The sequence below is a fragment of the Acanthaster planci genome, linkage group LG02, assembly GCF_054643075.1.
Source record: "Acanthaster planci isolate LZ-2023a linkage group LG02, COTS_SCS, whole genome shotgun sequence".
Lineage (NCBI taxonomy): Eukaryota > Metazoa > Echinodermata > Asteroidea > Valvatida > Acanthasteridae > Acanthaster > Acanthaster planci.
This window is the reverse complement of record NC_141778.1, coordinates 4,069,746-4,085,222: the sequence shown is the minus strand read 5'-3', so window position 1 is coordinate 4,085,222 and position 15,477 is coordinate 4,069,746. Positions and strand designations below refer to the sequence as shown.

The following is a 15,477-nucleotide window of genomic DNA, read 5'->3' as shown; positions in this document are numbered from 1 at the left end:
AGAAAAGCTGAATCCACTAGGGTACATTACCAAAGTGGAATTGGCATCTGTACACCACACTTGATGGCTATATCCATATTTGTGCAGACCCATGGAAAGCTCCAAAAATGTAGAATGTTCTACTACAAGCTACACATGTACATGGCCTACATGTATACATGTATGTGTTTTTGAGATACAGGTAAATTCATGAAATTAGAGACAATGTGCCTAAAAACTAGAACATGCCACTTGTAAGATATTTTGCAACACCGCAAATAATGTACAATGGACAAACTCCATAGAATTGTACGTGAAGCCTGAATTCTCACTTTGCAAAATTTACATGCACAAGAATATGCTGAGCAAGTAACAGATGGATCCATCAATTCAATTCAACGTTTACATGTATATCCATACATAATGCATGACATTTTGGCTGTTATACTCAGTCACATATATTACAAAGCACATGGCCATGTCTGAATCACCTGCCGCTTGAAATCACATACTAGTCTATGGTTAGGGTTGCAGCCATTTCCAAGTTATTCCGAGTTTGGACACAGCCTATGCTTTTGGCTTCACAAATCTTCCCTTGGCAGCTCCATGAAATGAGCCCTGGGTGTATATTAAGCTGCGTCCAAAAGTTATGGCTGTGGCTGCAAATGATACATATGCTACTGACTGGTGGTTGCAGCCATATCCCATAGCTACATGTACCTACACTACTCCAAGCCACAGCCAGTTGATTAAGACATGGCTTTATCAGACAAATTTTAGGTAGCACAACTCGACTTACATTGAGCTCAAAAGCACCAACCCCAATGCCACCTGCAGCACCAGACCCTGCCAGGCCCACAAAGTGCTCGCTGCCGATGTTGCTCGCAAAGAGAGAAGCTCCAACCTTAGGGGATACAAGTGTGTGGATGTAGAGAGTTAAAATAGTGACTGGAGGGAGGGGCAAAGGCAGGGTAGCAGCGGGAAAAGGGGAGTTGGAACAGGGCCAGGGGCACCGGTGGGGAGGGAGGGATGAGAGGGTTGGGACAGGGCCAGGGGCACCGGTGGGGAGGGAGGGATGAGAGGGTTGGGACAGGGCCAGGGGCACCGGTGGGGAGGGAGGGATGAGAGGGTTGGGACAGGGCCAGGGGCACCGGTGGGGAGGGAGGGATGAGAGGGTTGGGACAGGGCCAGGACAGGAATACATGTACACGTACAGTGAGCGATTTCCCCTGTATCGCATCGCAAAATGTGACATGTTTTTGACATTTTTTCATGACCATGTTTTTATCAGACATCGTTAGTAAATTTTGACTCAACGAACCCTGAAGTTTTCTCTCATAACCCGACCTAAGGACAGAGGTACATGAAGCTGAATCTTATATACACTGGACAGCAAAAGAATCTTGCCACTTCTGTCCTTATAAACAAAGAAGAAATTGACATGCACAGCAACTTGGTTACTGAATCAAAAGTCACAGAATGTAACAGAATGAGCCTTAAGTTTTACGCAGAAATCAATGTCACAGGACGAAATAAAGAAGTCACAATCATTACTTTTCAATAATGTGTATGCATAGTCAGTAAGGATGGCATCCCTATACAGAAACCACTCATGCACATCACTTTGACAAAACAGGTGTTCACTTTGTCATTGGTTGTTTAAAATGTTGTCCATTCATGGGTCATTTTTGCTTGGTGGAGAGTGCTTTTGTGTGTGACTTTTGATTCAGTAACCAAGTTGCTGTGCATGTCAATTTCTTCTTTGTTATAAAGATAATCACTTGCTTTTGGGCATGTGATTAGTAAGGGGTACTGCAGCATACCTGTGTACAAAAATTGGAGTGAATTTTTATGTGTGGCCTTTGAAAGAAGTGGCAAGTTTCTTCTGCTGTCCAGTGTATCATGAATCACACAATTAGCTTTCACGTTATTTTTAGTGGTTTAACAGGGATATCTTGTAGTATTTTTAAGGTAAAGTAGCAGATCAATAGGACCAATTTTTATAGTGTGTTTGTCTAATGATATGCAATTGATGATACACATGCACCGTACCTTACGTTATCTTGGTTTTGCCCCCCTTAAACAGTGGATCTAGATTCTCATATAGGTAGGGATCTGCGGTTTCCCCGGTGAGATAATTACTTTTGATGCGAATATGAACTCTGACCTGCTGGTCTCTGGCACGAGATCAATGCGTGAGTATGAGCGTCCCTTGCCGTGTGCAGACTTCAATTATCTTTACGCCACGCCCTTTAGCCGGAAGTTGCTTACATTGTATTACATTTTGGCGGGACTTGAGAAGTTTCCGGGCTTTTCACAGTGACCGTTCCCACTCTTGAGACCTGCACCACGGTCACAGCAACATGGCTCCTTGTGAAATAACCTAAGCCCTAAATTCCTGTTGGCTTTAGAGTTCATACCAATTTGGGCAGTCTTTTAGACGTCAGGGTAAGAGAATTTATGATTGTACAGAGACATTTCTTTGCGTGAATTTATCACGGACATAGCGAATGTAACGTTTATTACGATGTACAGTACATGTGAGCCATCACTCAATAATAGTACGTCCTCTGTCTTTCTTCAGGGTTTTTTTCTTGGCTTCCTTTTGGTTACATTTTTTCTGATTAGCACCTGGGAATAAATCGAAGGGAATCAAGCCACAGTCGCCTCGAGTCCGTTTGTTGCCTGGTTTTGCGCCTCCTATCCTCCTTAATTGGTGGACGGATCTCCACCCTCCTGACAACTGCAGAAGGACCGGACCGCTACATATAATTTTAGGATTTATAATATCCTGAATTCATTTCTTGCCATTTATACCGGATGATTTGAGGTTCAAGTTATGCAGCATTTCTAATCATTCCCCATTTTTATTGTACTTGGAGATGCACTTATGAATTTGTGTTTATTTTAATCTTTCATATATATATTCCAGTTTTTATGTGAGCCACAGTGAACTATCATCAACCCTCATGAACCATTGTGATATCTGTGAATTTGTGAACCATCGTGACACCTGTGAATTCATGAATGCATTGACATCTGTGAAATCCCTTGAGTACCAGAACACTTGGGAAATCCCATTATTGGCATAATTGGCTGTAATGTGAAACCTTGTGAAACTGTATTAAAGAACTCAAGCTCATTATATACAATTTGTCAACTTGGAACTTTGAACTTTAATTGAAGTCAGACAATCAAGGGAGCTTTGTAGCGGTAGAGCAATCAACCGAAAACCGCCACACACCTGTATTTTCAAAAAAAATTTTATTGTTTCTAAGTAAGATTAAAATTTGCTAACCCTGTAAATACTGAAAAGTGGAAGCTAATTCATAAACTAACGCTTCCTACATTTTACACATACTAGAACATGTACGCATGTGAAACTGCAGCTGTTCAAATTGTATTCTCTGTCCTGATAGCATTGAAGATAAATTACTGATATCCAAATAAAACGGTAGCTATTATTGTCAACATCCTATGTGTGCCGATATTTCTTTGAAATGTTAATCACTGTAAATTATAAATGAATCCAAACTATGAAAATCCAAACTATGAATGAATCCCAAAACTCTCATGAACTGTTTACCCACATGCCTGTTAAGAGTTTCAAATAACATTACACTTTCACTTCTTACTCTGGCTGTCTCATCATCCCACTAATCCAACCCAACCATTACGCCAACCTTATCCAGCATTTCGTCCACTTTCTAAAGACGTGTACTTTGTCCCCATGATCCTCCTCCTACAGGTACCCCTCCCCCAACCAATATCCTAATCTGTCACTTGGAGTCCCCCCCATCCCTTACATTTTCCCCACATGCTTTACATGTACATTTGTATGTGTCCGTCCATCCGTCCGTCCATCCATCCATCCATCCATCCATCCATACATAACAGGAGTGCTCAGTACATACATGTATGTAATGTGTGTACATGTACTACAGGACAAGTACACAATACAACTCAAAACTTTAACATTCAACTTGTATAATTTTTTTAAAGGGATGAACGAAGGGAGGAAAACATTAAATTATTTTAGTTGGCCTAAATTCGCTCATTCAGTAAATGTACACTTGTTTCTCCAGGCCTTGAAATAGTACTAACCCGGCGTACAAATTCTAGCGAAAAATGCCCCTATCATGGAGCAACCCAATCATGCATGAGTAACATTTTTGACAATGTTACTCATGCACAAGGCCTGCTCTCTTGTAATCATGCCAGCATTTTGAAAAGGCAAGGAATGTCCCAATCGTGGAGCAACCCGATCATGCATGAGTAACATTGTCAAAAGTACTGTACTTTTGACAATGTTGCTCATGCCAGCATTTTGAAAAGGCAAGGAATGTCTCAATCATGGAGCAACCCAATCATGCATGAGTAACATTGCCAAAAGTACTGTACTTTTGACAATGTTACTCATGCCAGCATTTTGAAAAGGCAAGGAATATCCCAATCATGGAGCAACCCAATCATGCATGAGTAACATAGTCAAAAGTACAGTACTGTCTGAAGGTACCAGTAGGGACTTGTACATTTTGTCAGAAAAATCTGATACTGTGAAATTTGATACTGCAAAACTCACCTGTGATACTGTGAAATGCAATACTAATGCTTGCTTTAATCAAATTTATCCCATTCGTAACCCCCCCCCCCACCGGGTATTTGCCAGGGACCCTGCTACATGTAAATGCACCAGAATGCACCAGACCCCAAATGGGACCCTGCAAAATACACCAGTAGGCACCAGTGCATTTTGGTGCATTGTGCAGTGAACTAATGTTTGTCAGTCTAGGTACCTGTAGGTACTGGATCACAAGATTTGTGTTGACTGCTACACGCACCAATTTGCAACAACTTTTTCCCTCTGGTGCATTTTGGTGCATTTAGCAGGGTTAGGGCTAATTTATAGTACGGAGGATTAGCACGCAATTATGGTACATATAACTCTACTTACCGGCAACCAAGTCATGTAGCGGCCGGCCAAAAAGTAACCACTCACTGTCCCACGATTGGAGCGGCATAATGACTACAAAAAAGGAAAGATTCATAACAATAAATTTGAAGTTTTCATTATTAAGCTTCCATGACAGCTTCATTCGTTAGTTTATTAGTTAACAAATATGACAGATTTACTCAGCTGAACTTACTTTTTGCCTTTAAGTCAAAAAATAAGTCTCAAATTGTGCAGTTATCAATACATGTAGCCTTGTTGTTCCACGGACAAGTCGACATGGCTTAGAAATAGAAAATTTTGTAAATCTTCAAAACTAAAATAATGTGGAATCAAAGAGACAAAAAGAGATTCCCTTTGTTGGGTATACTAATTTGAAGTAATGAAATGAAGTGGGTTTGGCAGTCTAAAAAGCCTGCTTGGTGATAAAACTTGTGGGTTTTGGGTGGTATTTTTGGGCACCAAACTGATGCTTCTGTGAAGTTTTGTTGGTAATCACTTTTTGAAGTCTCTCTTTGTTACTAATTATGCGCAGGAATAAGTGATATGATTTACATTTTACTGGATTACATTCTACTTTGCAAGTACTTTCAGATGTGTACGTCCAACACCAATCTAACAATCGCTTTTTCTGCAAGTCACGATCAGACAAAAATATGTCATGCCTTGAAGTACATGTACACGTGTATATTAACAAGAGTCTAAAGAAACTAAACACAGGAAAAAGATACATGTAACTTCTGGTCCTAGCACATCACTAGAGTTTGTGATACAAAAATGGATACTTGACCAATTTTCTCTGAGTGCGTCTGTTGCTATGGTGTTAAGAGTCAGTTTCTATAAGAGCAATAATGCTGGATGAGTAATGTTTCATTGAATCGAGAACTACATGTAACTACGTGTACCTACCGTGACGGCTGATGCTTTTATCAAAATGAAAATCTGCTTTACATGTGTGATTATAAGTCTAAAAATGCAACTGCTGGAGCGTCTGAAATGGGCCTCTGACACCATGGAACTGCCCATTTCTGGATTAGTTATTTTCATTTGACAAAGTTTGCCAGGCATTACGAGAAACCCACTTATTTCAGTCCTTTTAAAAGAACTTTTTCAAATTTTTAATTCCAACACTTAAGAATTAAAACCGGCAATTAAACTGGTTTCTGATTGATAACCGATGATTTAGAATGAATACGTACAGAGCTGGACGACAAAATGGTAATGGGACATAAATCAATTTTTCAAGTACTTTTCACAGCTTTTTTTAATTTGAAATGAATTAAGTTCATTTATTTTCAAGGGCCCTGAATTCATTGTTCCTTTCAAGGTTAAGGGCCTTCCACAAAATAAATGTTTTACTCCCCCCCCACCTCTAGACCCTAGTCACTTTGGGGCAACCACACACAGCACCCTCCCTCCCTCCCCATACCAACACGGTTTGTTAGTGTATACCGTTATGTGTTAGAACTATCCAGATAAGGACATGTACATGTACATGTACTTGAAAGTCTCTGATACAGTACGTTTAATGAGGTAACCTTGTGTCAGATGCTGTCAAAACCCAAACAGATAATCAAACTTTTTTTCAATCAGTTGGAAGTTTAATTTTATTCACAGTCGTTGGACATGTGCATCGTATAGCCTACATATACATGTACATGTATATATACGGGTAAGGCCTTTTTCCGTAAGACAAATTTGGGGGTTGACAAGGGGTGGACACCATACAACATTTTACAGTGGCAAAATTTCACCCTGGGGCCTACCCCCAGTCAACATGAGACTGATTTCGCCCCAGGTTAAAAAACTCATTTCTGCTCCAGTCCAGGGGTGAGATTTTTGAACCCAGAGTTGAAAATCTTGCCCTGGGTTCAAAACAGCTAGCGATGTGGAAGGAACAGGGTTGAATACTCCCCCAGGTTGATCCTTACAGGAAAATCAAATGCAGGATTACTGCTCATGCTCACCTAAATATACGGTCAACTTGCCGGATAGAAAAAAAAACATGCATTTGAAAATATCTGAGAGGCCAAGCCTGGATCACCCAAAATTACATTAACTTCACTTACAAATATGAAAATACATGTAGGTGGAAATTAATATACTCCAATTCTTGTTTATTCCTGAAAACAAGAAAAATGCACATCTTTGAAATGATGAGCAGCCACGTTTAAAACATCAAAAAAGTGCCGGTATTTATATAATTAACCCAAAAGGATTACACTGTACTTTAGGTAATTAAAGAATGTAACTTACATGTAATGTACCTTGTAGCTCTGCAAATAATGCAATGTGTAGATTTCTAAGGCCTTGAAGGACTGAGTTACATGTAAATGCAAATTAGAAATGATGAAACTTTCGCTTAACAAAGAGGCATGTTACAAGTACTTGCCCATTTACAAGCACATTTGAAGACTGACTCCAATGCTAACGGGCCAAGGTTTAAACTGTCTTTCTGAATACATTCAGTCAGCCATTTTGTAAACGTCAGTGAAATTCAAAGTTGGATTCAGGCTTGTGTTGAGAGTGCTTCCTTAAACAGGGGTTTGAATGTGGAGTTGAAAAATCAGCAACCATGGGCAGGCCAAAGTTGGCACAGAGTGGAATTCAAGTGGAGTTAAGAGGCAGTAAAGTGAAAAGGCATACAGGGGTATGGTGGTAATATACAATGTGTCAGTCATGCCACATGCAGCATCGGTCCAAGCTACCGTACATGTACGCTATGCACAGGTGGCACTCTGGTACTGCGGTTATCAGCAGTCTCCTTGAAAGTCACAATTTTTTAAAATAAATAAAAGAATTCTCACCCCCCCAAAAAAAATTAAGTGCTACCGTCGTACAACTGCTGCCTATCAATTCCCAGAGAGAAACAGGGAACCACTTCAGCTAGCAAAAATACCGGTACTTCCTATGCAACAACCTCACCCTCCTTAATATAAAGAGCTGTAAGAGAGGTAATTATACAGCGTGCTTTCATTAGCCTACTTTATAAATATAGTGGACACCACTGACGGGGATCATCTTTTGTGTTGACTCAAATCTACCCACTTCATATAGTGGCCGCCTTCTGTGTCCGCCCTGCTCCAAAAAAGCTAATGGAGGAAAGGCTCCCGAGTCTGTGTAACATGCACAAGTACCGCAGATGCTGAATTCAAACTTTTATTGTCACTGAATAACAAATACTACCATCGCTTACAGTTTGATGCACTCTGCACATGTGGCACAGCCAGAAATTAGCCTGTGAATGAACCTTGCAAGTTCACAGTTCAGTTTTAGACTTTCCCTTTTCTTCACTTTTTAAGTTGTTTATTGGACATGCCACAGGATCTGAATACTTAATGAGCCCTATCAGCCTGTGTACAGTTTCAACATCATGACACCGCTCTCACCTCCCAGTCTAAGCACAAGGGATTTGTTTGTTGTTTCTTATGTTCTTTGTTTTCTTCTCTTTTTTTTTTTTACAGCTAAAAGTCTGAGCGTGTTCTCATACAGACTATTTTACGCACCGTGTCGGTCAAGCTTTTAGTTTTGTTTTTAGTCTTTGGTTTTCAGGTCTAACTTTTTGGTCTTCGGTTTCTACATGTAAGTCATTGTTTCTAGATTTGATCGGGTCTTGACACTTCTACAAATCAATCGTTTTGCCCTTTTTTTATTTTGAAATCTAGAATTGGTGTCCGAGTCCCCATTAAATCAGTTCCCTGTGACTTGTCCCTTCAAAGATCCTTGGTTCAGTTTGAATTTCTCTTAGCTATTGTGCGTTCCCCCCTAGTGTGCCACTTTTCCGGGTTACACAAGCATTCTGGACTATGGGATGAAGCACCACTCAGCTCCATGACATCTAAGCCATTACATTTACACGTCAACGGTATTTTCACCTCACTGTTACCTTTGGTTGCAAAAGCTCCCAGATGAAAAGTCTATCCATTAGTGTCAAATTAACTACAGACTATGGAAAAAACTTAACTATGTCCATGCACCAACGGAGAGCGGTCGATGCATGCAGGACTGTACATGTATTAGAAACATGCATAATTTGAACACCGATCTCCACCTGGGCCGATGCCATTGCCGATCTCGCCAGCTTCTCTTTCTTAATGAATGGTTTAAGTTTAGTTGGCAAACCCTGGAAATGTTTGACTTTGAATAACTTCGGATCGCTGATTTTATGTCAAGTTATTGTGGGATTGGGGAATTTTCCAAAAGCTGGCATCATGGGAATTTTCAAATGCTTCAACAGTTACATGTACTTGCATTTGGAGTAATTCATGCTAAAGGAAGAATTAATATCAGGCAAAGGGCTGTTCAGTTTTTTCTTGCAGTTCTGAGCAAATTTTTGTAATATGTGATGAAGTACATGTAGGCCTACTTTCTCCAACACAGTTTGATTCGATCTTGAAGATTAAAACGCAACGTTGGTCCAGCGGAAGATTTTTTTTGGAAGCAATAAACTTTCCAAGGAATGTGTGTCAATCCTTCAGATGTTACAATTAAGTTTCCAATAAGAAATAGAGGGTAATCAGCGACAAGAAATTTCATTGCAAGGAATTTGGCGTCCGGGAAAAACTCCGCTGTACGTGTAGTTTTCATCGCTCACAATGTAGCATCCAAATGCTCAGCATGTTAAGGGGTCACAATCGGCATGCAGCCAACAGTGGGCCATGGGCATGCTGTAGACAAATGGGTCGGAGTACTGCACGGAGCCACTGCGATTCTGCAAAGCATGTGGGCTATAACGCGTCGCAGACTTCAGTTTTTGCCAACGAAAATAAAGCCACGTGGATTACGTTCCTTGATTTGACATAAAACCACAAATTTTTTTCAAAACTCGACGGATCATTTTATATGGGAGTCTTTTGGAATCGCTGGACTGTTCCTGGAATCAGATCTCCAGGTGATGGAATCGGCAGTGGCGTGGATTCGATTCCTCAAAAAAAGGGAATCGCGACTCCGATTCCAAATTTGCAATCGATTCTACCCGCTTTCAGCATGGATTCACCCAAGCCTGAATAAAGTCTCGTTTTCAAATGCGGAAATGCGCAGGTCAATGCTAAAAGCGTTGTATTGGGATCCCTCTAGAATAAAAATAATTAAGTACACGAATACCGCTGTAAATAATGTATGTCATGTAATGTTTCAGCATCATTTCTGCTGGTCTGCAAAAACTGAGACATCAAATAAATCTCTGGCCTGACCCCCCCGGGAAAGATTCCTCCATCTTTCCCTCTATTACCAAGCATGACTGAATGGAGCTACAGTGACACACTATAAACAGTGATTAACATTTAACAAAAGCAAAAACGTTTGCTTTGTTAGATGTTTGTAGTCACAATATTATTTTAATAGTTCCATGCTACTGATCAGTTTTCAAGATTCCAGGTCTTCAATTGGTTGTGACCATGGTGACCAGGGAGAGTACCTTATTTTTAAAGACCTTCCCATTAGCATGGTTAGTAACCTCTTTATAGGGGCATGGATATAAAAACCATCCCCATCCTTAAATTCTCCTAGATCCGTGATGATAGATCTAGTTTATGTGTCCTTGCTCTATGATCCCCGTAACCACCCGCGTACTCCACCCCCTCTAGCTCTACACGCTTCCGGCCAGCCTTTGACCCCTGAAAAGGGGTGTTGGCTCGGTATCTATCATTGTCTTGAGTATCAAGACAAGTAGACAAAGCCTTCTTATTATAGGCGCGCCACTGCAAGGAGATAAGTTTTTATGCTTGGTTGAGCATCTAGACATGCTAGATGTCACACATTGTGCATGGTTGTGAACCGTGGTTTGGCTTCACATGTGTGATTGAGTGCAGCTCTTGCAAGCAGCGGAAGGTCTGTATGGAAGGCTCGAGATTAGGCTGAAGGTTTAGAAACGGCGCTGCCGCTTGTTATCATGGCCACGATCGACCGTGTTTGTTCATTGATCCAGTCATGGAGGAATGCTCGCCAAAGATTACTTACAAACAATCCCACGCACAGGACCAAGACAAAGTAGGTGGCGATGGCCACATAGTCCCAAGCCACCAGGGTTGTGTTGATGGCCTCCTCCGGCATCTTTTGCAGACACGCCCTCAAACCATGGAGCTATAAACCAAACCAAATCACCTCTTCAGATCACCGAAGGTGGTGTGTTCTCCTTGGCCAGCTAGGCCTGGTCTACATGTAGATCGATATACATGTACATGTATCCCCACTAATTCCTACGACAAACAGAAGCCCAAGGACAATGTCAATGGTTCCATGCAATGGTTTGAAAAATATTTAATAGGAAGCAAACTGCATGCAGAACCTTGCTCGGCTAGATAGCCCACGTTGGACGAACGCCGCGTCGGCATAAAGTACATGAACGTGTACTCCACACGTACGTACGTACAGTGTACATGTGTACATGTGGCGAGGGTATTCTTGCGCATGCGCACTAATGGCCCGTTTGCCTACAAAACAAGACGCACGGAGACGACGCACGCAGGGAGACCCGCGAAGATTTTGCCGTGACCGGACGTAGGATTGAATGTTCGAGAGCGCGCGAAAATTTGAATCTCTGTCAGCCAGTGACTGCCTTCGTTTGGCATACTTGATTATTTTTCAAGATTCTTGTGTTGCTACTTCAACTGTTAAGCAATATCTCATTATCAGGAAGTTTTAAACTTTAAGCTTTCCCCCTTTCTAGGCCGCTTTAGGCCGATTCCACCCCAAGACATGGGATCAATTATCACAATCTAATCAAAGGCCTTATGACAATCTTCAAGAGAATGATGACAGATCACGATCAAACCCAGATAGATTAATGAGTCAAGCCCAAAATGAAACACAGTCTCAACCTAAAAGCCATAAACGACAGCACATAACATACAGTGACGTCTACACAGATTCAGATAGTGACCCTCCACAAAACTCCCAACCTAAACGCCGTCTCATTCAGAACCCAAACATCAAGAGTCAACCTACACTGGTCATCATTAATTCCCCTGATATCAAACTTGCTAAGGTTAGCCCGATTAAAATTGCTAAAGCCTTGAACATCCTAGGTCGCAACTACGGTGAAAAGCGTCACCAAAAACAATCAAGGGGGCATTACTGTAAGATGTAATACGTCAGCCCAGGCCAAAAAACTCAAAGCCACGTCGCAACTTGATCAATGGACTATAACTACCGAATTTGCAAAATCAGAAACCCAGAGTAAAGGTGTAATAACTGGAATCCCCACTGAACTAGATGACAAAGAAATTCTAGAAGATTGCAAGAAACAAGGTATCCTGGAAGTCAAGCGTCTAATGCGCAGAAAAGATGGTAAATTCGAGAAAAGTCTGTCTGTCTGCCTAACTTTTAACACTCCCACCCTCCCTGAAACCTTCCAGCTAGGATATGAAAACTTCAGAGTCAAGCCTTTCATCCCACCCGTCATCTGTTGCTTTAACTGCCAACGACTTGGTCATGTGGCAAATAACTGTCGTAGCGCTGCTAGATGTGTTCGCTGTGGCGGCTCACACTCATACGAACACTGCACACAGAAGGATGAAGTTAAATACTGCAGATGTGGGGAGCAACATTTATCAGCATATGCAGGTTGCAACACTATGAAACAAGAAAGACGCATCCAGAACATCAAAGTTTCATACAATATATCATTTGCAGACGCAGCAAAGGCTATTAAAACAGACATCTCAATAAACCCAAACACATCATCCACCCAATATACTCCTGCAACACAACCAATGGCAACCCCTGAGGTAAAATCCACAAGTCGTGACAACCCAAATAGAACAAAAACTAAGATCAGCAGACCTATTCAACCCAAAACTACCCTCCCCTCGAAACAAAGAAAGGATGCCACCACCCAAACTGCACAGGCAACTGCAACACAAACTGAATCCACGCATCAGTGCCTTTGTAGCGCAGTCAATATCCTAGAACTACTCACCGGAGTAATGCAAATAATGGATACCCTCAAGAACAAAGACGAGAGAGTAGCTGCAACTAAATCTCTTATCGACCATCTTCGTCCCGAACCTGAAGAACTCAAAAAACACAAAGAAAAACCTGGCAGACGCAGATCAACTCCACAGACTCCATCCAGCCCGAAGAAAACAGATGCGTCGAAATCTCATCAAACAAAAACAGGAACACACTCATCTGACCAGTCAAACGCAAGCCAACCCCCCAAAAGTAACAGAAACGCAACATCATGAATATTTACACTTTGATGACAGACTTAATTATCTTACAATGGAATGCACAATTCCTTCAGGCTCATCAAAAGGAACTAAAAGAAATAATTTACTCCTGGCCTACGATCAAGAAACTAGACATTATTTGCGTCCAAGAAACTTGGTTGAAAGAGAATAAAAATTTCAGATTAAGTGGCTACGATGTATACCGCCATGACCGAAACAACTCAAACAAAAAATGGTGGTGGATGTGCTTTTATTGTAAAACATGGAGTTGCTTTCAAATACAAAACGGGTTTTAATATCCGTCTGGAGCTCCAAATAGGTGAAATTTACGATGAATGTAAAAATAAAATTAATATCATCAATGCTTACAACCCTTGCTCCACACTAGACTTCAACTCACTTAACCAAATCATTGGAAACACTGACAAGCCTTGCATAATTTGTGGCGACTTTAATGGTCACAACCCACCATGGGGTAGCTCTAAACTTGATCATAATGGACAAATTATTGATGATATTATCTCGAACAACAACTTGGTCCGTCTTAACACTGGAGAAGATACCAGAGTTAACTCATCACGCAGTTCCCATTCATGTATAGATATTACCCTTGCCCCCCCCTTGCATAGCCTCCAAATGCAAATGGACCATTCTAAATAACACGATGGGGAGCGATCACTGTCCAATCACTATTGAAATTAATCATCGCATTTATAAAAGCACTAACCACTCTACACCTCGGTGGTCACTTAAAAAAGCTGATTGGGGCAAATTTGCAAAGGAATGCAACTGTCTAATCAGTAAGCCAGACAGCACAGTCAGTATCGACGCTACATACCACAACTTCATTCATGAACTTGATTGCGCAATGATTAGTTCTATACCTAAAACCAAACCTAGTCGCACAAACAAACCACCTACCACTTGGTGGAATGACGAACGTCAGAAAGTTATATAAAACAAAAAGGAGGCTTTAAAAAAATGAGAAAAACTAGTCTATATCCCATCTGATCTAATAAACTACAAAAGAGCCTGTGCTATCGCTAAGAAAACCATCAAAGTTGCAAAAAGAAATGACTGGGAACAATTTTGCAACGACCTTAAGCCAGGAACTAATACTAAACTTATTTGGAACAAAGTTAAACGTATTGACCCTTCTCACAAAAAGACCAACATTCCGGTCATTAATTATGACGGTAAAAACGTTGTCACTGACAAAGACAAAGTTGAGACCCTTGTTGATAATTTTGCTAAAATCAGTAGCAATGAAAACTGAAACCCCTCTTTCATCAACACCAAAAAGAGGCGGAAAGCACTTTCAGGTTTCAAGACAACAATGATGGAGTCCTTAATGAACCTTTCAACATTGACGAATTGAATCATGCCATTGATGCTTCCAAATATACAACACCGGGAAAAGATGAAATCAGCAATGCGGTTATCAAACATTTGCCCATTAAAATCAGGGAATACTTACTCATCATCTTCAACATGATCTGGTACACCTCCCAATGCCCTAAGCAGTGGAAAGACACTATTCCCATTCCTATCCTCAAACCAGGGAAAGATCCAGCCAACCCTTCATCTTACCGCCCAATGGCTCTCACCTCCACCTTATGCAAGCTAATGGAACGCATGGTTAACTCCCGCTTATTGTGATATATAGAAACACATGACCTCTTCAGCCAGAAACAGAGCGGCTTCCGTAAAGGACGTAGCACAAAAGATCACATTCTTAATCTTGAGTCGTCCGTTAACAAAGCCCGTGCTAACAAAGAAAGCACTCTTACAGTCTTTCTTGACCTTGAGAAGGCTTACGATATGCTATGGCGTAAAGGGATCATAATTAAACTCCAAGCCATGGGCATATATGGGCAAATAACCCGCTGGATTGATAATTTTCTCTGTGATAGAAAAATCCACGTTAAGATCAACAATATTCTCTCTACTGAAAGAACCCAGGAAAATGGTTTTCCCCAAGGCAGTGTCATCAGTCCTTTGCTTTTTAACATTGCAGTGAACGATCTCTCCCAGCACCTTCCTAACGTCAAAGTTTCCCAATATGCAGACGACATAGCCATATGGAAGTCTAACAGGAACATCTCTTTCCTTGAGACAATAATCCAAAATAGTCTTAATAACATTCTCACTTGGTGTGAAAAATGGGGTTTCAAATTATCCTACCCTAAAACCGTTGCAGTTCTATTCACCAACAAACAGAAAACCAACGTCTCCCTCTCTATCCAGAACCGCTCAATCCAATTTTTACAATCAGCCAAATTCCTGGGCGTTACCTTTGACAGCAAACTTACGTGGAAACTACATATAGATAATATTGTCATGAAATGCAAAAGAAAACTTAACCTCCTGCGCTGT

At 41.0% G+C, this 15,477-nt stretch overlaps 1 protein-coding gene across 1 annotated transcript in view; it reads right to left on the bottom strand.

Moving 5' to 3' along the window:
* The window catches only part of LOC110975286 (sodium/myo-inositol cotransporter-like), a 29,866-nt gene extending 18,576 nt beyond the window's left edge, over positions 1-11,290 (bottom strand). The window contains exons 1-3 of the mRNA XM_087132794.1: positions 10,889-11,290; positions 4,934-5,005; positions 779-883 (exon numbers count right to left, since the gene is read on the bottom strand). Coding sequence (XP_086988920.1) covers positions 779-883; positions 4,934-5,005; positions 10,889-10,981 — 270 coding nt within the window. The 5' untranslated portion in view covers positions 10,982-11,290. The remainder of the gene's footprint in view (positions 1-778; positions 884-4,933; positions 5,006-10,888) is intronic.
* Between the last annotated feature and the right edge of the window lie 4,187 nt (positions 11,291-15,477).